Genomic DNA, 23,017 nt, shown 5'->3' with positions numbered 1-23,017 from the left:
TAGAATATTGAGTCTTTGTTTGATTTAAAGGTTGACAACAAGTCATGATCTTGACGCTGTACGGATTATTCTCTTCCTAAATAGGCAAGGCAATTTATGTCTACCACGCTTTTTTTTTTGTTTCCATATGCTACAGAGGTTCGTATGTACATAAAAGTGAAGTGGATAAAGTCTCTCGACCAGTAAGAATGTGGGTAGAGTAATGAATATTAGGGCGTTCCTTATGAACCTAGATAGACCCGTAACAGTCCCGATGTCGCCGTAGAACCCTCGGTGCTTAAGCATCATATATAGTCCACGGATGACTCAGAGCTCAATTAATAGGTAATTACTAACTGTATATATTGTTAAATTCAAAGAAGAGAGAATCCCCTAACAATATAAATGTGCCTGCGTTGGAAGTATAAGGAACTCCGCATTCTGTGGCCTCCGATTGGCTGATAGCTCGGTGCTGACTCAGCAGTTCCTGATCTCCAAAATTCTCGAAACAACATTCACCTCATCTCCCTCATCTTTATTCATTTGCCCCTGTTGGTACGGGGATCAATTGAATTTCCTGAATACCCCGCGATGTACCTGTGAAATCGACATGTATCACGCCAACCCCGTACCCACCGAGATCGCGAAACCTATACATCCGCCTTCGAGCCTCGTTGCGGTACCATGAGCAGGTGCTTGCGCCCCGGCCGCATCCTGCCATTCGGTCGCAGGCCAGCTGCTTCACGCCTCCCTTTCATCCCATATCGATCCGTGTCCCCTTTCTCCCGGCCGACTTGGACTCAATTTACCCGGAAGACGCGCAATGACCAAAGAGAGATTAATTTCCCAGATGAAGTTCTTTTTCTACGCCGATACAATTTAATCAAACACCCTCGCCTCAGACATGACCAGAAGAGACATATTGAGGAATGGATGCCAGTTTTGAGGGATTGTATTCCACCGAAAATTGCCAAACCACCAGACGTCGCCCAACCTGCAGGCCAGCCCAGGCGGCTTCGACCACTCCGCGAATCTGAACGTGAGCTTGATCGGACCCATGCTCTACTGGGGTGCCTATGGGATGGAAGGATTCATTTTGAGTTTCACCTCCTTGCGCATCTCGGATTTGCGCACCATGAGTGGTCTAATGTGCAGGCTCTTTTAAACAGCATGATAGACACCTATGAGTTGCTAGCTCCTCATATGCCTCCTACACACCCTTCGCCTGGGCTTGATTGGAACAGACCGTTTCGCGTGCGCCGCAGAGATGAGTCAACATCTGACTTGGTGTCTCCCATCACCGAAGAGGTCTCCCTCAGCAAGCTCACAGGAGGCACAAAATCAACATCCCCTTGGAAATGGTCTCGCCTAGAACCTCTTTCATCAGATAACATTTCACTTGATACTCTGACGGTGGAACCTGCACCGAGATTCTTTGGAGAGAGAATTCTGGCTGAAGTACTCGCAAACCTCGGCTCTTTGATATTGTATGCTGCACGCAGTCGGTCAGATGATTCGAAGCATGCAATGTCCTGTGTATTCCGAACTCTTGCCCGTTTACACCATGCTGGCATGATCTCTGACAGAGTTTATCAATATCCGAAACCAGATGCCAGCCAGATTGTGTTTCGCCCGCCAGCGCTCCATTTTTTGTCCAGTTCCATAATGAGCGTTCTGTCCGACGCTGCATGGCATGAACATGAAACAGCGGTGGCCGCTGCGGCCGCTGATGCTGGAGAGCCGTCACCTTTCATTCCTTACACGCCGGGAATCCGAGAGCTGGGCCCCGAAATATGGCTTGAGCTCATTCTATGGTGTTGCGTGGAGCATGGGTTTTGCAGAACGGGCACACTACTGGTACATCAAATGGCCCGGCTTAGCGAATGGAAGGCTGAGAGTTGGGCGCCCCTAATTAATGACCTTGATGCAGTACAACAAACTAATGTCAGTATTGAGCAATCATGGCGTCGGCCAGGGAAAAACGAGAAACCCCCAACACTCAAAGGTCAGGACAAAGCACCATTCAATGGACTTGGATTCCGAACTATCAGCTCTGAGGTGGTTGCATCGCTGCGGAGTGGCTTGGCGAACAAAGCCTATGTTGGAATGGGAGATCGTGGATATCTTCCTGAGGATCTCGCCAATTTATCAGCCCCTCTCACCAAGCTTATTGACCCTCCCGTTCCCAGCCGGGAGGAGCTTCGGCCAACAAACAGGTTCACCAATTGGCACATTGTACGGATATTGGCCTCGGGCTGTTTAAAACCATCAGATGATCCCGTTTCCTTCGAGCATCTTCTAAGGTCTCAGAACAATGTTGTTCCTCCATGGGAAGGAAATGAGTTGGGTCTAGCACAAGTGTTGGATGGAAAAACGCGGGCGCAATTCTATGATGAATCGGCCGCCATGACTGGTCTGATCGAATTCAACCTCAATTATTATGCTCGGGACAAGCAGAGCGGACGCCTTTTCCACGAGTATGCTTGGCTCCAAAATATTGCCGATGCAAGCAAGGCACAGCACATCCAAAAGTTTTTTGAACGGATGAGCCAAGCTAGCGATGAAGAAGCTTCTTTTTTGTTTGATTTCAAATCATTCGAACCTCAAGACATCTCTCAATCGTCTATCCCGCAGTTGTCCTGCGCCACTTTCGCCAACCTCCTTGACGTGGCGACTACTACACATGCGTTTGATTTTGGCCAACAACTACTTCTAGACAATGACATCGATGGCCCTGCCATCCCTCAAAGCGCATATAGAAACCAGGCCCTGGCACCATCTATTCTTCGATTTGCGGCTGCCACCGCTAATGTCGAGCTCGGCGAGCGTGTCATTGGGTCGCTCGCGATCCCTCTTTCTGTGAACACCATTAAATCGTTGATCAACTTCAGTATCGCACGGAAAGATTGGAAGCGCGTGGTGCTGATGCTCAACTTCCTGACCGAGCACCGAGCCAAATCCTGGGGTTACATCAACATCGGTGTACTGGCAAGCGCGGTAATTCGGCTCGATGCCACCGTTAAACACAAGGCATGTGCCGGCATCTCGACTGAGGCAGATACAGAGGACTTGGATCAGGCCACGGACATCTTGCTCCGCCTTTTCCGCGGCGAGTGGCATGCTAATTACACTCGTGAGAAGGTCAGGAACTTCCAGCTTCGAACACTTTCTCGTATGCACCGCGTGCTCTCCGCCATCCCAGGTCCTCTACCGGACATCCTCAAACAAGTGGAGGCACCCAAGGAAATCACCGGACATCACAAGGCCACTTTGATCCCGCCAACCACCTTCCATGAGATCTTCGCTGCTGTCGTGGAAACGCAGGGCGCTATTGTCGGCAAGCAGCTCTGGGATAAAGTCTGTGTCGACTGGGTATCTCCCAAGCGCCAGCTCCAATCTCCAGGTGGTGTTGCCCGGCTACTATTCAGCGACGAACGGGCCAATTCACACGGTTCCCCAGGATGGGACGCAGATTACGTCAACCATGTCCGCAGCAAAGCCACAATAGCAGACCTCAACACCGTCCGCATCCTCGCACGAAGTGCCGTCCGAGAATATGCAGCATGCGTTAACCAAGAAACGGACGAACAACCCCACAGTCCCAGTATACCCCGAACAAAACCCACCGACCCTCATAACACCTCTTCCTCCTCCTTCGTCTATGACCCCACCATTCCATATACACCCTCCATCTCCCGCAAGGAATACCCCTACCAATTAAAGTCCGGCAAGATGCCACAAACAGAGCTCGAGTCCATTCTAGACTTCTGTCTCGAGACCTTCCTCAAATTCGGTCTCCCGGAAGACCAGGTCGATATCGAGATCCCTGGCCACATGCGCCGCATGCAGCTCAGAAAAGTATTTTCTTCGCCCACACGCAGGCCTGTTAGGATGCGGATCAAGTACAACAGATCCGATCCCTTCATGAGATCTCACTGGCCGAAGGAATTGGCCGAGTCTTTGCCGAAGCCGGAGCCAGCACCGGAGCCAGAGCCAAAGTGGCCTTATGATAATCACAAGATCTAGGATGTGGGAGAGACTTCTTTTCTCATGGATCCCGTCTTGTATGTATTTTTATTTTCAAAGTAAAAAAATATTCTCGAATGTATATACTTTTTTTTTTCTCTCACTCCATGGACCAATATAGAAGAAGGCTGTGTAATTGAGGCAAGACGGTTCTCCGGATTGGATATTCCTACAATATACTGGTTGCACCGAAAGGGAGGAAGATGTTAAGAACAAAATGTGAATGAATTTGATATTGATGGATCCATGAAGCGCTTTCAATGCAAATATCAATCATAGATCTGGGGAAATACCATGCGTTTGTTCTCGGTTATTTCTGGATATCATCTGGATATCATCTGGATATCTCTTTCGAGGCACCATTACAAACATATTTGTAATGCAAAGAGATATTGGTGGTAGATCAAAGGGAAAGGGGTTCGGAAAATGGAGAATGGAGAGGGAGAGCAAAAAAAAGAAAGAAAGAAAGAAAGAAATCAGGCAGCATATCACATATGCATGAAGTGACGAAGTTAAAGTAGTTAAATATGGGTAGGAAGGAGAAAAAAAATTGGAAAATATAGGGATAGGGATAGGGATATAAATAAAATACAAAGGGGGTTCCTAGGTATACTGCTAGCGATGGGATCTTGCAAAGCAGACCGGATTTGATAATTGGGTTCAAGGACAATAGATGGCAAAGCCAGTCGAGAAGAATAAGATGGTAATAGAAAACCCGCATGCTTTTGTCGTGTTCTTGCATGATATTTTGTGGTTTCATATGAAGTCATTCATGAGTATGGTCGATAAGTGTATTCAAGATTCCCAGTTCTCATTCTCACTGGGACGGGGAAAGAAAGAACGCATGAACTCCCCGCTGATGGGGTCATAAGGGAAGAACGAGTCCTGGGCCTCGGCCGTCAACGATTCCATCAGGTCCGCAGACGAAACGCTAACGCTCGGGTAGGTATACTGGTCTTCACCAGCCGGTGTCTCTGGAACAGACACCGGGGGATGTCCTAGCTGCGGGCCCCAGTAGTCGCCAGCGACCTGAGATTTGGGCTGGTTGGATGGCGGTTCCGAACTGATAGTGGATGTAGGCTCTGGGATATATGGGTAGGAAGGCATGTCACTGACGTCGTACTTCATACCCTCGGCCAGTTTGCGGAGACTGAGGTCACAGAGCTGCCAGGCGCGTCGTGAGGCAATGCTCTGCTCGGACATTGCGAAGAGCCAGCGAATTGCTTTCTTAGACAGGCCGATGAAGTTCTTTTCTTCTTCTGGCATGTGAACGGTGCCGAAGGACAGCTCGAGGAGGAGAACGGTCGCCGCTTGCATGAGATAGTGGAGGATGCACCACCATGGAGCAATCTGGTACAGCTGGAGAGCATCCGGTTCGTCCGGGATCAGACCCAGCATGAGCCGTGCGGATTCCAAAGTTACCACTGCCATCTCGTGACTGAAAGAAGGCTTTGGGCCCTGGCGCGCGTCACGCCGGCAGAGACAGGGACGGCCTAGTGTGATCCGCGCACTGTAGTAATGCAGCGCCAAAGTCAGTTTGCAGCGAAGGATATCCGGTCCATTATCCTCTTTGCGCGTGAAGTCAAGGCCGGTTGGAAGGTTGAATTGCCATATCTCAGTTCGGGACTTGAGTTCACCAATCCGGGTCTCGATTTGTGCCCACGGCACCATCACACAGTCTACTGAATAGACTTTATTGACAATTTCTTGCACGATGACTGCCAGATCACAATAGTAAAGGTAACAGAGCCCGTAGTTGACAGGCAGGTTTTTGATCCATCTCTTGTCTCGTGCTCGAGTGTGGTTATCGGCATCCTTACCATTTACCGGGTGGAACGGCATTTGTCTGATACTCGCACTTACCATGACGTTGTTGATTCGTTCGTCTCGTAGTATAGTGTCTGTGAGTACTTCGAGGGCATCAGGCTCTTGTAGTTGCTCTTCTTCAAATGGTATCGGGAAAGGCGAGGTGCACACTTTGTCCTGGATACAAGTTGCCCGACCAGTCATTATTCCGAGCATGTGCTCAAATGTATAAAGACACCACCAGACCCGGTAACGGGCTTCTTTCGAAAGATTGGGTGTAGTTGGACTGCTGCTTTTCATGTTGATTCCAAGTGTGATTGCAGACCTCACTGCCAAAGCCGAGATTCTCCACGCCCTGTCTAAATGTTATTGCCCGCTCAATTCAGATGAAACGGGGTTCTGAAACTCACCTGTTAATTTGATCAGAAGCAAGAAGATAGAAGGCAATCAAGCCCTCCACCTGGACTTGCTGGAGATCGGGATGGCTGAAAAGGACATCACCGTTCATACTTAGAATTCTAGCCCTGGTCAGATATACCAAGTGGTCTTTCTCGTCCCCACGCCATGGTGCGTCGATCAGATGGCCATGTTTAGCCCCGATTGCGAATATCATATTCAATATAGCAAGCCACTTGTCACCAGGTCTAGCAGCGCTGTCAAAAAATATCTGGTACTGTGCCGAGAAAAGAGGTTTGTTGATGATGGGGTAGAATGGATGCACGGTAGTCAGATAAGCCTCGAACATATGATCCGCCACCTCTCGAGGAGGCATGGCATACAGTTGTACCGGGCCAGGCACGGAAATATCCAAGTCATCAAGATGATAATTGACCGCATGCAAAGATAATGCATTATCGGTCTTTAGATCCTGGCCTGGCTCCAGACTCCCCGGAAGACCTTTAGAACGTTGCTCTGCCTCTCTCTGTAGCCGTTGCATCCAGGTAATTTCTGAGTTTTTCCCCATGTAACCAGTTGCTCTGGCATGTTCTGATCGATTGATGTCCTCTTCTACTCGATCAATCGCCTCAAGAGACCCAATAGAGGAAGGCGAGGATGGTTCATCGTTTTCTACAACGTCATCCTGAGGGGTTACTGATTGAGACTGGGAATTATGCGACGAAGAATCCACTTCCGGGCCATACTGTGTGGTTGGAAGTGTTAGCGATGCTCTAGTATCCCAGCAAGAAGGACAAAAAGAAACAAACCTTGTCCAGCAAGCTCCTGATCCGTTCCGCGGCACTGAATTCAACAATATTCCCCAACTCCTTCAGCAGATTCTCATATTCTTGCGCTTTCTCGGATAGATTTTCAACTTGTCTGTAATGCGCGAACAGTCAGCATGCTTGCTCGCGATTGAATATTGTTCCAACAGGAAATGCGCATGATAGCCATAGATCGACGTACTTTTTCGTTCTCTCCCTCCAACCTTCAGGGTAGTTACACGTAGCCCTTAACTCGCGACATTGGCGACAAACTGGAGTGTCCCCACTGCATTTCGTCTTGCGCTGCCTGCAGGTTGCGCAAGCGCGAGGAACTCGTCGATTATAGCGCGGGGCAGTTGTGACCTGTTGACGAGGAATGGCGACTTTGCTTTGCGCAGTAAGTGTCTTATTGGACCGAATCGAGGCTGTGTTGGAATTTCTGGCGCCTATCGTTGGCATTGTGTTTGCGACGGAAGGAGAGCGGAATCTAGCGGGGGTGAGGTCTAGTGTCGGTTTTCGGATGGACGGTTCGCTTTGAGGGACGACAATGTTATAGTTCGTCTGTGGATGCGCTTGTTCGACCGTCATGGCCGCAGAAGCCCTGTGTACGTGACGGGAGAGGGTTTGGTGAGTCTCAATCTTGAAATTGCGCTTCTGCGGTCCTGCGGCGCTAGGTACAAAGTTGCGACGGTTGATAGGGCTGGATTTGCATATGCGAGACTGGGAAATGAGATATATTTACAAGGAAGATTTAAACACCCGTTGACAGCAGTACAAATTTGTACCACAGAAGTGAAAATACATGAATCGGAGAATAAAATCGCCCAGTGGCGGAATATACGTAACCTTGGAATGGACCGGGGATGATAAGCTGCCCGCTTTCCTGATTGAGCACTGATTAGTCAGGAACCGTTGTTCTTTTTTTATATGAAAATGATGAAAAGATGAAAAGATGAATTTATGGGAAGTAACGCTAGTTATTTTTGACACTTTTGGGTAAAGCCATTCCTCCAGCCGTGGATATCCTCCCAATCTACCCATCCAGGGTAAGTAAACCAAAAACATATGTATATATACAAGAGAAAATAGGCATTAGCAAAATGAAAAAAAGTAAGAGGGTGCGCCGAGAAGACAATGGACATGTACAAGCGAGGTAAAAAAAAGAAGAAGTAAAGAGAACAATGGCGGGTCACAGCCCAGCCAAGAGTGGAGAGAGGGAGAAGAGAGGAAACATAAACCGAGTGAGATGGACTAGAATTCGCCAAACATCTCGTCGAGCTCATCAACTTCCACCATCTCCGGGTTTTGCAACTCTCGCCAGGATTCAAAGACGTGCTCCGATTTCATGGCCCGAGGGGTAAGGGTGAGCCTCTCGTGCGACTCCGTCAGGTCCGACATCTTCAGGTCAACATCCGGAAGGCCACTGTTCAACATGTCAAGCGAGCGCTTGAGGGTCGAAACAGGAACGGCATCGGGATCTTCGGGAAGGCTGATCTGGGGTGCAACGGGAGCGCCAGCAAGCTCCTCACCATCCAGACCGAGATCTGTCAAAGCGCTCGTGCCAGACGAGACAGACGATGCGATGGAGGTGAGAGAGGGGGAGGGGGAGGTGCCAAACAGGGCAGTCGCCGCAGCCTCGTCAAGATCCTGAGCCATTTGGTCGACGGCCATGTGCGAGAAGTAGTCACTATACTCTTCTTCGGACATGCCGTCACCGTGCATAGACGGAGACATCGAACCACCATCCACAGGAGATTCAGAGATGCTCATATCACGGTCCTCCGAAGCACTCAGGCTCTCGGAAAGGATGGACTGGCTACGGCTCGACTCGGCTTTTTCCTCGGAAGCACGCTCACGCACAGCACTAGCAGTTTGTGTGAATTCCTTCTCATCGCCCTCCAGGGGCGGAGAAGCCGCACGATGCGAGTTCATGAGACGCGTCAAATTACTAGCGTTGGGGAAGTGATCGGAAGAACCGCCATGGCTAGCGGGGGTATTCAAATCGCCATGCTCCTCGAAATCGGGAGAAGACAAGTCCACTTCGGGACTAGGGCTACGTTCCCGCACAATCGCGTCTTCCTCATCCTCGAGACTGGAAACACTGGGCGTGATGTGCTTGCTACCCACGGCAGATACCAGATCGTCGGTCTCGGGAATAGGTTGGTGGGGAAACGTAGTAAGATAGTAGTACACTTTGCGCGGGTGAATTAAAATAAGCTCCTTGGCCATAGGACAAGGCGCGAGAGCCGTCCAAGGACGCTTCATATAGGCAGCTAACCGCGATGAAAGCAGCGCGGCAGGATTGGCGGAACTATAGACAGGACATGTTAGTGATTTGTGTTTCAAAGAAAAGCCCGAGGGGGATACGTACTTTGCGACATTGACATTTAGTGTGACCAGGACTGCGGCCAGTTCTTTCACGAGATGAGGGCGATTCCCCGTCTTCTCGAGTTGGTTGATTACAGCAATAACGATGTCGTCGTTAATTCCTTCTGTGTCGATCTTGGGCGCAAGCACTCCATCCATCGGCGAGGGGGGCGGTGTAATCTCAACAAGTCCACGTCGGCCAGCGCGCGCAATCATTTTTGGGTCTGATGGCTCGGGCGATAATGAAGTCGAACCGTGCGATCTTTTGACTTTTTTTGTGGGTTGCTCATCGGTATGCACTTTTGAGATAGAGGGAGAACGACGAGTGGAATTTGGGAGCTGAATGCCCAAGGATGGAAGGGATAGTGACTTGCGACGAGTGTTGTACGGCATTGTGAGGGAAGTAACCGGAGAAAAGACAAGAACCGAGAATCAAAGGAGAGTAAAAACACGAAGATGAGGATATAATAGAAAAGAAGCAAAAAAAGGATATAATAATAAACAGAATAATAAGAATAATAATATAAAGAAAAGGATTCTAAGATATGGGGGATGTTAGTAGAAAGGGGGATGAGAAGGATAAACGGGGGGATTATCAAGATGCGACAGGACGAGCTGTTTGGATGGCAAATTATCAACGGGGGGGCCTGAGGAATCTGCGGGAGAAAAAAAAAAAAAAAAGTGGAAAATTGAAAATTGAAAGATGGAAAATGGAAAAAAATTGAAGTGGTAATTTACGGTATGGTATTTATTTTAATTTGGCAGCCTCCCGAATTAGTGTGGTGATGATTGGTTGAACTGGGGCTTGTTTTTATTTTTCCTTTTTCTATTACTCTTTAAGAATGTACATATGTAGAATGCACTAGTTATCTGTACTTTCTTATAAGTACCCAAGTACTCTGTACTCCGTTTCTTGTAGATAATCTCACATTAGCTTTGATATACTATAGGCACCTTCTCACCGCCATGTTAAAACCACAGGAACTCAGCATGCGACAATCCGACTCGCACAGGCACAAAGTGAACAATTCCCAGGCGGTGGAGATCAACCCATTCCTCTTCAGGCCTTAGTATGATAATCCATAGTTCTTCCATTCTATCTTCGGTTTTAGTGCATACCGGAAGAGTTGGGTGGAGTTGACCATGTGTTCTATGACCCGACTAGGTCCAATTTTGGTGCTCTATCAACCTTGGCGTCTCCATTTATCCAACAACTCTAGTGGTAACTTCATCCCGCATACATCGGATTCCGCTAATCACAACCCGATTCTTTGAATAATAATATAACCTAGCGATCCAGTGATTGGTAGTTGCACGGTGGATATCGGCATAATGGTTTGTTGGAGTCGAAGCCTTCCTTCTGCATGGGATATGTACTTTGTACAGTACAAAACATAGATTATGTATTCGATCTGTCACCTGTTGGTTGCTAGGAGACCCAAGACACACACCGCTGTTGATAGATCAAAATATATTAATTCCCAAGGTTACTTCGTTTCCGACAAACTAAATATGCAAGTAAACTAACTAAGCATATACACACACGACATCCAATCCAGTATCATAGACAGCCCACTAGTGTTGACCAAAAAAAAAAAAAAAAAGTAACAAGGCTTAAGCCGAGCCCTCCGGTCGGAAACACCGAGACCCAAAGCAGCTCCCTAGCGCAACCGTTTATAAACAGAAAAAGAAAAAACAGATATGAAGCGACCACTTAAAGTCCACTGGGTTCCACTCTTTTGTGGATCTTAGGGACCCAATCGACGGCATCACGATCAATCAGAGCCGGTGTATCGTATTGTACATGACGCTAGTAAGGGATGCTCACATTAGCGTCTCGGGGAGAAAAGGAACGTTTGCCACTGATGATGCAGCAAGCTGAGACACTTGTTTTTCTTCTTTTCAACTTTGATGTATGTTGTATGTTGTATAATATAACTTTAGATCTCTCCTTTTTTTATAAAATATATGTTGTATATATATATTTATAAGAAAATATCTAAAGACTAAATTTACTACAGTTTGCTCTATAAACAAAAGTGGTGATGCCATCGGGGAAACATTAATATAAGACATTCTACTTCGTACTCCGTATGTATATTCCCTACGTGTACATGATGACATCCTTTTCCTCCCAATCCATCCGGATCCTTTATCCACCTTTTGACTTTTAGTGATATGACGATGATTAGTTGGATGGGAGGATATCATTGTTATCAAAATCCATACTCGTACTCCGCGTATTGTACATCATTGCCCATATCTCTCCTTCGGGACCGGCATCCAGCAAGGGATTTACATAGTACCAGGTACGAGCATTGCTGCCCAGATGTGATGCAGGTCTCGGTACTCTGTATTGAGGGAAACATCATTCCTTGAATTAACCCCTGCGATCTGTATATTGTAAAAGAATACTAGTAATAGTGTCGCATTTATGCTTTGCTGATCTCCGTTTTCATGACATCGACCACTTCGGCCCAGGGGATCGGGACCCGTCAACCATGGGAATAGTGCCCATTGTTACACCGGCCGAAAGGAAACAATTGCTTTACCTCGAGTTTATCTGATCGCGTCCAATTTGAATTACCCTTGAGAATATTGGGAATATCGTACAGACTGTACGGAGTACCTACATACAGTATGCAGGTGCACAGGAATTCTCCGCACCTCCACAACCGCAGGTACTACTTTGTACAGTTCTACATAATATCCACTTTCGTCTTCTAAAGTACTCTATATATTTACATTACTGTATATGTCTACAAATTATGTATATCATATGGGTAGATTGATATTTCTATGTAGTAAAGCTGATTAACGTAAATAGATACCCGATATGGTATCTCCAATCTAAACGGAACACATCCAAGTCTGTGTAGATCTACCAATGAAAGTGTGCCTCGACAACCGATGGATCAATATCCAAACCTTACCTAAAGCCATTATCTCTGGTTCCGACTTCCCCGCCACATCAGAACCAACCCCCGGGGACCATTGCATCAAACAAAGAATAGATGCATCCAAGACACGGAATGACCCCCGCAAAAGATCTGCACCTTGCATATAAATCAATGATGGGAGATTGGTAGCAAAACCCGTTTTTAATGCGGGCCAGAATTGACACTATCATCGACCAATATCACATGTGGAAAAAAGTGCCGAGTGGATATTAGTGAACATATATATGCTTTTTGTCACTCTATGTACGAGATTCCAGGCTATCGCAACTTTCCCAATCGGAATGCTGCCGCTTGATGAGGGGCGCCCTGCTCGCTGGGTATTTCACAGCACAGGGTGGTTAGATACTTCGCTTAGGGTATGCTCAATCAGTACTCCGGACGTGCCCAGGCCTAGGCTCACTGAGTACTCAAACTGCGCATCGTGTATTGAATATATAAGCAGTTATTGACAAGCATCCGAACATCGCTAGATATGTACTTCCCCAGTAGCATCGTCTTTCCGCCTCTGTGGATCGCACATGTCTTGCTATTCTACGGAAACACGCAGCAGTTCGTAAATATATAGAATTGCCTCCACTACTTGGAGTTCGACGCGTGCGCTCTATAATTTAGTTATAAAAGGGGCCTCGAAGTAGATCGTCCTGTTTTTGGTATTAAACTCTTTCAACCATTTCGGATTTTGGTTACCTGGGTTAAAAAAATAATGACGACCCCACAAGATCGTGTGACGGGGATCAACTCTACCACCGGCTACGAAATCGAGAATCCCAAGAAAGCCGGCAGTTTGCGGCGCCTTTTCCAGTGGTATGAGCCTGACACATCCAAGGAGGAAAAGTGGTTGATCTCCAAATAGATTTCTTCATCTTGCTGTATACCTGTCTGATATAACAACGCTGGTCATCGCATCTTTATTTTGTTTACATGCTAACCTATTTGAAAAGATATTCTTCGTGAAATACTTGGGGAAATGCTACTTCCAATCTCAATATCGCTTTTACTAAGCTCCGTTCAATGATCAAACCAATGTGGCCAACGCATATGTTTCGGGGATGAAAGGGGATTTGAGCCTTCGTAAGTTGTCCCCGGCCTTTTTTCGATGCAATCGACTGGGCGATGTCGTCTCTAGTGGACAATGAGCTCAACTGGTTCACAACCTACTTTAACATCGGAATTTTCATTGGCAGTTCGTTCTTTACAATGACCTTGACTTTCATCCACCCTCGGTACATGCTACCAGCTTGCACAATGTGCTGATGATTCTTCGTCCTGTTCATGTACAAATCTCAGTCGGCCAAAACAATCTACGTTCTCAGATTCTTTGTGGGTGTCTTCGAGCCAGGTACTATGCCAGGTGCATTCTACATTATAAGCGCTTAACATTCATTCATTCATTGAATGTCTAAATTAATATATTCTCAACCGTATAACGTACAATATACATAAGTAGATACATGCTATATCTTCGTGAAACAGTAGACTGTTCATAATATCCGTGTCGAAAGAAGAGCTTCCAAATAACCCTAGTCAAGTCTTTATTCACAAATATCAACACCATCTAGTTCCTGATAGATAGCCATTTTGATATCTTCCTCAGCCCAACACATATCCACCGCATTCCTCGCAAGCTGTACCATCTCCCCCCGACTAAACCCACAATGAGTATAGACCTTCTGCAAGTTCCCATCAATCCAAACATCATGCATTAAAGTTGGATCATCACTATTAATGCAAATCTTCACCCCTCTCTCCACCAACCTCCGAATCTTCGGAAACAAAACGTCAGTCGCCGTCCTCCGATGATAAGCATGCGGACACAAAGTCAACCCAATCCCCCTATCAACCAACCCACGCCACAACTCCTCAGAATCCTCCGCATCCAACCCATGATCAATCCTCTCCGCTCCTCTGCCCCCACAAACCTCAAAAATAGCCTCAGTAATATGCTCCCGCGTATCCTTCTGCCCAAAATCACAGTGCATAGTAACATGCAAGCCATCCGCACGCGCCAACGCAAACCCCTCCTCAAAAAGCATCGGCGGCCTCTCGTACGCATTACTCGCCAACCCAACAGCATGGAATAGGCCCTTCCCGCCCTCAACAGTTCCAGCAGCCCATGGCCTCGCCTCACGGTAAGCATCCAGACCCTGCTCGACAGGCTCGTCACGCAAGAAGCACAAGATCCAGCGCGAATGCACACCTAGCTGTGCAGCGGCATCATGTTTCGCGCGCAGATACCCGTCCATAACGACAGCCGCGGGGATTCCGCGACGTGTGTGCGCCTGGATGTCGAAGAAGGGTTCAGTGTAGCGCACATTCATGGCTGCGCACCGGCGCAGGTAGGCCATGGCTAAATCATAGAAGTCGACTTCTGTGCGGAGGACTTCGCACCCGGCAAAATAGGCTTCCAGGAAGGTTGGGATACCTGGTTGGCGGCCATTTAGCTCGGGTCGGTGGTTGAGGGTTACTGCATAGGAGGCTTGCAGGTCTGAGAAAGTGGCGTATGGGAGGGGAATCTTGTTCCGGTAGGCCAGTTCCCAACGGAGAGAGGGTGTTAGGGTGCCTTCGATGTGAATGTGGAGTTCGACCTTGGGGAGATTGGCTATGAACGGGGTGATTGTGAGGCCATTCATGATTACTACCCGGGTGAGGTTTCACCACTCTATTCCAAATAAAAATATAAGTTTAGTCTCAGTAGGTAGAACTTGCTTAAAATATCAAGAACCAGAGTAGGGGTCCGGAGTAGAAAGAAGACTCCGAGACACTACCCTAAACATAATATGACTGGGTCACTAGCTCTAGCCCTAAAGGACTTGGCTTCATTCCCATCCAATTGGCGCTTGAAGAATCCCTGAATCGGCGATAACGTGCAGGGGTTACACCAATAAGAAATAAGAGGGATGCGGGGAAAGATAACAGACATATGACCTTGTGAATAAGAAGAGTTCAATTTGTCTGGAATGAGATTCACGGCAGTTTCTTTCTTTTCACTAGCAATGGCCATGGACGCAACCTCTCCCGCGGCAGAGCAGGGGGCGGATCATGCTATGGCGAAAAGAGTATTGAGGAAGATTGACAGACGACTCATACCACTGCTTTTCGCAACATATATGCTTAACTTTATGGATAAGACCATCTTGTCGAGCGCGTCGGTCTTCGGGATGAGGCACGATACTGTAAGAATATGCTGAGAGAAAACAAGAACCACAACTAAGATCATTTCTAGGGTTTGGTTGGCCAGCAGTACAGCTGGGTATCATCGATCTTCTACTTTGGCTACTTGGGATGGGTATATCCAACAACTTTGCTCATCGCTCGTCTGCCCCCTGCCAAATACTTGACGGCCAACACTCTATTTTGGGGTGCTGTAGTGGCTCTCACTGCAGCCTGTACCAACTTTGGCGGCCTCATTACAGTTCGCTTCTTACTTGGAGTCGCTGAAGCAACAATCACGCCAGCGTTTATGTTTATCACGTCGACGTGGTACACGCGTGATGAGATTCCTACTAGGACCGGCCTGTGGTTTGCTGGAAACGTAAGTTGTTTCCTATCGATATTTTGGATAGAAGCTCATCTTTACACAGAGTGTCGGTGGTATTGTTTCCAGTCTCCTCGCTTATGGGCTGGGTCACGTCAAAGATCACGTTGGACCATGGAGGTGGATGTTCATTGTCCTCGGCTGTGCAACATTTCTTTGGGGATTCGCTATCTGGACTCTACTCCCAGACTCAATCTCCAAGGCCAAATTTCTAACAGAAGAGGAACGCCAGTTCGCAAGCAACAGAGTTGTCGTTGCAGGCACAGGCGCAACTGAGGAGACTGTATGGAGATGGGACCAGGTCGTTGAATGCCTGCTGGATCCCAAGACGTGGCTTATATTTGGACTGGAGCTGTGCACCCAGATCCCCAACGGAGGAACGCAGAACTTTGCCAATCTAGTGATTGTCTCCTTTGGGTTCACGAACCTGCAATCAACGCTGCTCACCATCCCTTACTCCCTCATCACCGTGGCTACAATCACCGGAACGGGCTGGCTGGCTGGTCGTTTCCGCCAACTGAACTGCTTGCTTATCGTGGCCGTTGTTCTCCCTTGCGTCATCGGGAGTGCGATCATCTACTCCCGTGCGCATATCGTCCTCGGGGTGCAATTCTTTGGATATTTCCTCTTGTCGACTGGACCCGCGGCAATGCCGCTTGCTATGTCGCTGGTGCAGGCAAATTACCGCGGAGTCACTAAGAAAATGACTGTCACTGCAATGCTCTTCCTGGCTTACTGTGCTGGAAACATTTCTGGGCCTCAGTTCTTCCTCAGTGAGGAGGCACCGACTTACAACACTGCTTTCCGTACGATCATGATTTGCTATGCCCTCGCTGTCCTCTTGGCGTTAGTTCTGCGTTTCTACTTGCAATGGACCAATGCTCGCCGTACGCGTCTAGAGGGCTTTGAGGGTAGTGCTGGAAACGCCGGTGCTGTTGGTGGGAAGGGGTTGGATGATGATCCCGATTCAACGAATGTGGCAGATATGGTCAACCGGGTGCAGTTGGTATCTGATGACTATGAGGATGTCACGGACTGGAAGACACCAGGCTTCAGATATCGTTACTAAAAAGGCATTACAGTAGTATATACGTGGACATGTAGACCACTTTTCAAGATAGCATCATGATAATAACTTGGATTCATCATGTTTTGATATATAGTGGAAGGAAATGAGTATATTCTATCCCTCAATTCCATTACTATCATGCCAAATAATCATACACATCTCCAAATTATGTTACATCCAAAAGAGGCTCCAGCCAAAGCCACCAGATCAAGACTGAGACTTCCCAGTACTTTGCTTCGGTTTCAACACATAACGCCACGTAGTCCCTAGATGCCAACGCTTCTCCTCCACAATCTCCAACCCACTCTCACGCACAATATCCCCAATGTCGCGGTTCCACCAGCAACCATGCCGATCCGCATGAGCCGGAGCAAGATTATCCAAAATCCGATTAAGCCAATCATAATAAGAACGCCCATGCTCAAGCAACAAGATTCGCCCACTCCCAGGCTCGGTAACAGACCCCAGGTGCCTCAGCGTAGCAACCGGATCCGGCATCGAGCAAAGACCCATAGTCTGCACAACAGTATCAAAGTAAACCGGCCCCTCCTTCGTCTTCGCCCCGGAACGCGCGATATCAGACGGCGGCTCAACCTTACCCGCATCACAAGCCCGGAATGTCGCCGGGAACGTAGGATACAATTTCTCAAACTTCTCATTCGTAATAGCCACCATCTGTGGACTAAGATCAACAAACGTAACCGATCGGCACCCCAAAACCGTAGCATGGCCATCGGCATCTAACCCGCGACGCTCGCCGAGCTCATAGAACGGCAGATTGCGCCCCGTGCCACAGCTGACTTCCAGCACGTTCCCACGCGCTTGTCTGACTAGATCTCGTCGCTTCTTGCCGAGGCCCATTGCCTTTTCAGAGAGCTCGACGTCTGCATCGAAGGTTGCCGCCGTCGTGTTGTAGCGGTCTGAGACATCGCGTGGCACGTCCAGAGTTTGGGCTTTGCTTACTTCGCGCGTGTATGATGCGTACAGGTAGCCACAGTACGTGCTTATGGTGAGTGCTGTCATTCCCAGGAAGGTTAAGGCTCTGGGTGGGATGCCATGGCCTGGTTTAGCCGTGGTTTCAGCATTGGCGGTTTCGCCTTGAGTGCCTTGTGGGCTTGGGCGCTCTTGGTAGTGTTGGCGAGGCGCAGTTACTTGTCGCCGTTTTATGGCCACCGGTTTGGAGATTTTGGGACTGGGAGATGTTAGTTTGGGCTTGGGATTGAAAGGGGGGTTTGGTTACATACCTCGGCTTTGGGGGTCGAGGGGCTTTACTTGATGCGTTGCGGCAGGGTGTGACGGGCCACTTTGCAACTAACGGCACTCTGCGCAATTGATTTACGTTCATTATGGTGCTTTGAACTAGCAGAATGGACTGCCAAGGGGCTTGTTGTGCAGGGCTTGTTGTGCATATACGGTCTGACGCGAGCGAAGATTGAGTGCTTACGCGACAGGGTTATCAGCCCCCACGATACCAAAAGGAGATGGAGGCTCCAAGAAATGAAAACCGAATTGATAACAATCAAGTCCCAAGATCAGTTGCACATCTCGTTCGGTATAGATCGGAGTAGCGATATCGACCCCAACGATGAAGAAAAGTCGGGAACAGAAGCCGACGACCAACGCCGTTATCGGCCCGACTGTTATCAATTGGAGTAATCCCCCAGATCTCCAATGCTAGTGTTCACCCACACACAAATTTTTACAAATGGCATTGCCGTCTAAGATTCTGATTGTAGGAGGGGGTGTGTTTGGATGTGAGTGTTAACAATCCAGTGTTAACAATCCTAAAAGCTACACATTACATTTCCACTTACTAACATTCCCCAGTATCCACCGCCCTCTCCTTGTCAAAGCGACACCCAGAATCCAAAGTTACAGTAGTAGAGTCCTCACCAATAATCCCAAACCCGCACGGCTCATCCGTCGACACATCACGGATCGTGCGAGCCGACTATGCCAACGCAGAATACTCCAAGCTCGCCGCAGCAGCCATTGACCGATGGCGGAGCACAGACTGGGGCCGTGATGGCCGCTATACGCAGAACGGTCTATTACTCGTGTACCCAGAGGACAGCGCCAGCGCCAAGGAGTACGCACGCAAGAGCTACGCCAACGTGCGCCAGATCGAGGGCGACAACGTCACCTTCCTGCCAACACAAGCGGACGTCCTCAGCGTCGTCCCGGCCTACGGCTCGACTCTCGATGTCGCCGGCGGCTATGTGAATTGGGGGTCTGGATGGTCTGATGCTGCGGCCAGCGTGCAATACGCTAAAACCGTCCTCGACGCCGAGGGCAAGGTTAGCTTCCGTACTGGTGATGTCGAACGTGTGCTCTACGACACAAACGGCGCGAAGCCTAAAGCTACTGGTGTCATCTTGGCGGATGGTTCGATTCTAGAGGCGGATCTCGTTGTGCTAGCGACTGGCGCGTGGACGTCGAAACTTGTGGACTTGCGTGGTCGGGCTGTTGCGACCGGACAGGCGATTGCTTATATACGGATCTCTGATGAGGAGCAACGAGAGCTGGAGAACCTGCCAACGATCTTGAACTTCGCGACGGGTATCTTTATTATCCCGCCCCGGGATAATCTGCTTAAGATTGCGCGGCATGCGTATGGGTATCGCAATCCGGTTGAGGTGCCGGTTCCTGGTGCTGGGGCTTCGGGTTCGATGGTGGTTAGTCTGCCTGAACAAGGGGTTCCCGTCCCTCAGGAGGGACAGGATGCGTTCCGGGTTGCGTTGAGGCAGCTTTTGCCGCGGTTTGTGGAAAGGGAGTTTGTTGATACGAGGGTTTGTTGGTATACTGATACGTGAGTTTGGTCCTTGGGTTGCCAGCTGCGAGTTGGATGGTTGTGGTTGGTGCTAATTGGTTTAAACAGGCCCACTGGTAACTTCATTGTTTCTTATCATCCTGAACATGAAGGTCTTTTCCTTGCTACAGGTGGTAGTGGCCATGGGTTCAAGTTCTTCCCTGTTATTGGAGACAAGATTGTTGATGCGCTGGAAGGCACACTTGACTCCGAGTTGAGGAAGATGTGGACATGGCCTGAGGCCGTTGTGTCGGATGAAGAGGACTTTGATGGCGATGGGAGTCGGTCTGGGGAGAGGCGAGCAATTTTGAAAGACGAGTTGGCGAAGACAAAGAAGGCTTTGCGGAGTAGTGTGCTTTAGGGGTGTACTCCTTGGTCTGATGTATAAAACATGAAGATTGGATGTACAAAGGCATTTCTATTATACTACAGACCGAGACACGAGCAAAGCTCGAGGCCAAAGTGCTACGAACTACAGTGATCTACTCGAGCATGTAGAGGAAATTTGTTTCAAGACATTTTCATTGACTACTCAAAAGGTAGCATCACGGCGAAAAGCCGGTCCATCAAGCCCCAGATAGGAAAGCAAGGACGGAACTGAATCTAACAGACTGCCTTAGGTCACCATTAATTTTTTTTGGCCTGTGGGAATAAAAGCAATCCTCCACAGATGAAACCATAGAACGATAAATGATTAAATCGAGGCAGCCATCGACCGGCGCACAACCGCCTCACTGCGGTGTGCAGCAATCTAATTGTGTGGAAGAACGCGAAAGTGTGAGGAAAACCGGGGATCATCCGAATCGCTAAAAACGCCCAACTATGCTTGCATGAAAAGAGTCGTAAAGAACCGAAGGGAAAGGGAGGTGCAGACCAAAGCGGACTGTCCTCGTAAAAGGGAAAAGCAATGTTAATACAGGTTTGAAATGCATAGTGATCTCCTTGGAGCTTTCTTAGACCTTGCGGAAATCTGTGAACAGAAGTCAGTAAAGGTACGATGGCAGTGAATCCAGCAAGACAGCATACCAGAAAGCACAGGGTAAATCAGCTCGAATGCCTGGTAGATCTCCTCGCGGACTTTAGCACCAGTCAGGACAATCTTGCCACTGACGAAGATCAAGAGAACGATCTTGGGCTTCATCATGCGGTAGATCAAACCAGGGAACAACTCAGGCTCATAGGAACTGAAATTGTGGTGACGAGAGGCTAACCCCTCCAGACGGATGGGGAACTTGATGTCGCAAGAGCCGACAATGTTCTGGATCTTGAAATCGGTAAACTTGGCGTTGAAACCAAGCTTCTGGATAATACGCGCATACTTGCGCGAAGCCAGCTTCGAATCATCCTCGGACTTAGCACCAGTAACGACCATCTTTCCAGAGGCGAAGATGAGAGCGGTAGTCTTGGGTTCACGGATACGCATGATCACGGCAGCAAAACGCTAAGGAGAGAACTAAGTTCAGCCACATTGTACCCTGATGTGCGCCCTCTCAGAGCAATGTGAGGAGTGATTAATAAATACCTTTGGGTTGTACTCGGCGTTGCGTGCGTGCAGCGCGATGGTCTTGAGATCAAGGCGACAGTCAAGGTTGACAGTAGCAACGATGTTCCTTTTGGAATAACTAGTTCAGCCATTCTGGTCACCCAGAAAAACATCCAGAGTATACTCACTGCAAGGTAGGGACAATGCCACTGCTTCCGGTGGTCGCGCTAGGGGTCGCGGCGGGGGTTGCAGGAGAAGCGGGAGTCACCCCGGTGCCATGCATGGCATTTCCGGCCTGCTGGCCATTCATACTGTTTCCGCCCTGTGCACCCTGTGCTATGGCCTCCTTCTCGGAGTTGGGAGGGGTCAGATCCCCAGCGCCACCAGGGAAGGACAGCGACGAGGTAGCAGTAAAGGCACGAGCCTGCTGCGCGTTGGAAGGGTGGGTTGTGAGAGAATCCATCTTGATGGAATACTCGAGTTGCGACAAGAAATAAAAGGATGGAACTATCGAAAAGAGATGTGAGCTCGAATCGCGAAAAGTCGCGAGATGAGAAGAGAATGACGCGCCGGGGAGGAGAGAGGCGGTGAGCGAATGGGAGGCAGGCATCCATAGAGAAGGAACCCCAATATGGAAGGAACGAATAAGAGAGGGAAGGTGCAACCGTAGTCAGAACAAACGAGGAAGGAAGTTCTTACCTGGGAGATGGACAACTCAATGTATCCCCCTACGAGGTATTCGCACGTAACCTCTCGGAATGACAGGCAATCACGAGATAGTGTAGGCAACGAAACCAACGCAGTCGACTGGTGAACGAATCAAGAAAAAAATCACACTGAAGTGTTTTTTCAAGATAAGCGCGACGGCGATATTATGGACGGAAGGACGGCAAAATTTTTTTGGGTTTCTTTCGAAATGTTTCTTTTGCGCTGTTTTTGGAAAATGGGATTGTCTATCTGCGCGATCTGAAAAAAAGAGAGAGTGGTGAAGCGAAACCTGAGGCTCGACTTCTGGTGATTAGGTCCGTGGACTTAAAAAAAAACCTTTTTTTTCCCCCTAAAAGAGATAGAATCAAGGGTCTTTCCAGAGATAAATCAAAGATCTGATTGAGATAGATCTGATTAGTAAGAGAAAGCCGGCAGATATCAAGATTTGATAATCAAGAGGCTTTTTGAGAGGAGCGGAGGGAAGAAGAATTTCCGAAATAAGATCCGCCAAGACCGAGACAAAATTCCCAAGGTAAATTGGGGGGAGGTTGGGCCTTTATATAGTGCTGAGTCACAGCCTGGTCAGGGGAGACTGGGCCGCCGGTGGCGCTAAAAGCAGCAAGACTTTTCTCCCTTCAACCTTGGCTCCATTGCCCGCTAGCGGCTCTGGAAAACCACGTTGCAAGCCAATCACAGACATACAGCTTCTCTAGTGACTGTCATTCGCCCAACGTACTCCGCTAATCTCTCTATCTTGACCCCTGACTGGTTCAAACACCCTTGCTTTATCCTCCGCGGGCCATGGTTACAGGCGCTGGGTTTGCCAGTCCGCGCTCCTCCTGCAGCTGATAGTCCATCCGTCCCATGCCAGTCCAATCATCGTCATCGACTACCCTCGGTCACTCCATGTACGACGCGCTATCCTCTTGCCGCTTTAACAGATGGCAACTGAACAAAAATTCTGATTTTTTTGCCCTGCTTCTTCCCCTACCTCTCTGACCTCACCACACCGAAGAATCACTATAATCACTATAATATCCCGGATTTTGTTGGTGGACTAACTGGTAATAGGG

General features: G+C 48.6%; 8 protein-coding genes across 8 annotated transcripts; 3 read left to right on the top strand and 5 right to left on the bottom strand.

Annotated features, from left to right (window-relative positions):
• Window positions 1–663: 663 nt before the first annotated feature.
• On the top strand, window positions 664–4,005 carry N7537_011285 (uncharacterized protein; the record flags this gene model as incomplete). Its single annotated transcript, XM_056902339.1, has 1 exon — window positions 664–4,005. One exon carries the CDS (start codon window positions 664–666, stop codon window positions 4,003–4,005), a length of 3,342 nt encoding a protein of 1,113 aa, XP_056747626.1.
• Window positions 4,006–4,800: 795 nt separating this feature from the next.
• Window positions 4,801–7,601, bottom strand: N7537_011284 (Zn(II)2Cys6 transcription factor; the record flags this gene model as incomplete). The annotated part of the gene is made up of 4 exons (XM_056902338.1): window positions 4,801–6,166; window positions 6,222–6,952; window positions 7,017–7,128; window positions 7,216–7,601. 4 exons carry the CDS (start codon window positions 7,599–7,601, stop codon window positions 4,801–4,803), a joined length of 2,595 nt encoding a protein of 864 aa, XP_056747625.1.
• A 663-nt stretch (window positions 7,602–8,264) lies between these two features.
• On the bottom strand, window positions 8,265–9,773 carry N7537_011283 (uncharacterized protein; the record flags this gene model as incomplete). Its single annotated transcript, XM_056902337.1, has 2 exons — window positions 8,265–9,324; window positions 9,385–9,773. 2 exons carry the CDS (start codon window positions 9,771–9,773, stop codon window positions 8,265–8,267), a joined length of 1,449 nt encoding a protein of 482 aa, XP_056747624.1.
• Window positions 9,774–13,872: 4,099 nt separating this feature from the next.
• On the bottom strand, window positions 13,873–14,970 carry N7537_011282 (adenosine deaminase family protein; the record flags this gene model as incomplete). Its single annotated transcript, XM_056902336.1, has 1 exon — window positions 13,873–14,970. The coding sequence occupies one exon, from the start codon at window positions 14,968–14,970 to the stop codon at window positions 13,873–13,875; it is 1,098 nt and encodes a 365-aa protein (XP_056747623.1).
• Window positions 14,971–15,333: 363 nt separating this feature from the next.
• N7537_011281 (uncharacterized protein) lies at window positions 15,334–16,944 on the top strand (the record flags this gene model as incomplete). The annotated part of the gene is made up of 3 exons (XM_056902335.1): window positions 15,334–15,513; window positions 15,564–15,872; window positions 15,922–16,944. The coding sequence occupies 3 exons, from the start codon at window positions 15,334–15,336 to the stop codon at window positions 16,942–16,944; spliced, it is 1,512 nt and encodes a 503-aa protein (XP_056747622.1).
• A 207-nt stretch (window positions 16,945–17,151) lies between these two features.
• Window positions 17,152–18,289, bottom strand: N7537_011280 (class I SAM-dependent methyltransferase; the record flags this gene model as incomplete). Its single annotated transcript, XM_056902334.1, has 2 exons — window positions 17,152–18,136; window positions 18,189–18,289. 2 exons carry the CDS (start codon window positions 18,287–18,289, stop codon window positions 17,152–17,154), a joined length of 1,086 nt encoding a protein of 361 aa, XP_056747621.1.
• Window positions 18,290–18,649: 360 nt separating this feature from the next.
• N7537_011279 (NAD(P)/FAD-dependent oxidoreductase) lies at window positions 18,650–20,114 on the top strand (the record flags this gene model as incomplete). Its single annotated transcript, XM_056902333.1, has 3 exons — window positions 18,650–18,698; window positions 18,772–19,753; window positions 19,823–20,114. 3 exons carry the CDS (start codon window positions 18,650–18,652, stop codon window positions 20,112–20,114), a joined length of 1,323 nt encoding a protein of 440 aa, XP_056747620.1.
• Window positions 20,115–20,402: 288 nt separating this feature from the next.
• Window positions 20,403–21,741, bottom strand: N7537_011278 (TBP family protein; the record flags this gene model as incomplete). The annotated part of the gene is made up of 4 exons (XM_056902332.1): window positions 20,403–20,723; window positions 20,780–21,194; window positions 21,276–21,363; window positions 21,425–21,741. Coding segments are annotated over 4 exons (837 nt in total), but the record flags the coding sequence as incomplete, so codon positions are not given.
• Window positions 21,742–23,017: the final 1,276 nt, after the last annotated feature.

This window comes from Penicillium hordei, assembly GCF_028827395.1.
Source record: "Penicillium hordei strain IBT 12815 chromosome Unknown utg000006l_segment0_segment0, whole genome shotgun sequence".
NCBI lineage: Eukaryota > Fungi > Ascomycota > Eurotiomycetes > Eurotiales > Aspergillaceae > Penicillium > Penicillium hordei.
The sequence above is the reverse complement of the archived record's forward strand: the minus strand, read 5'-3'. Positions and strand labels throughout refer to the sequence as shown.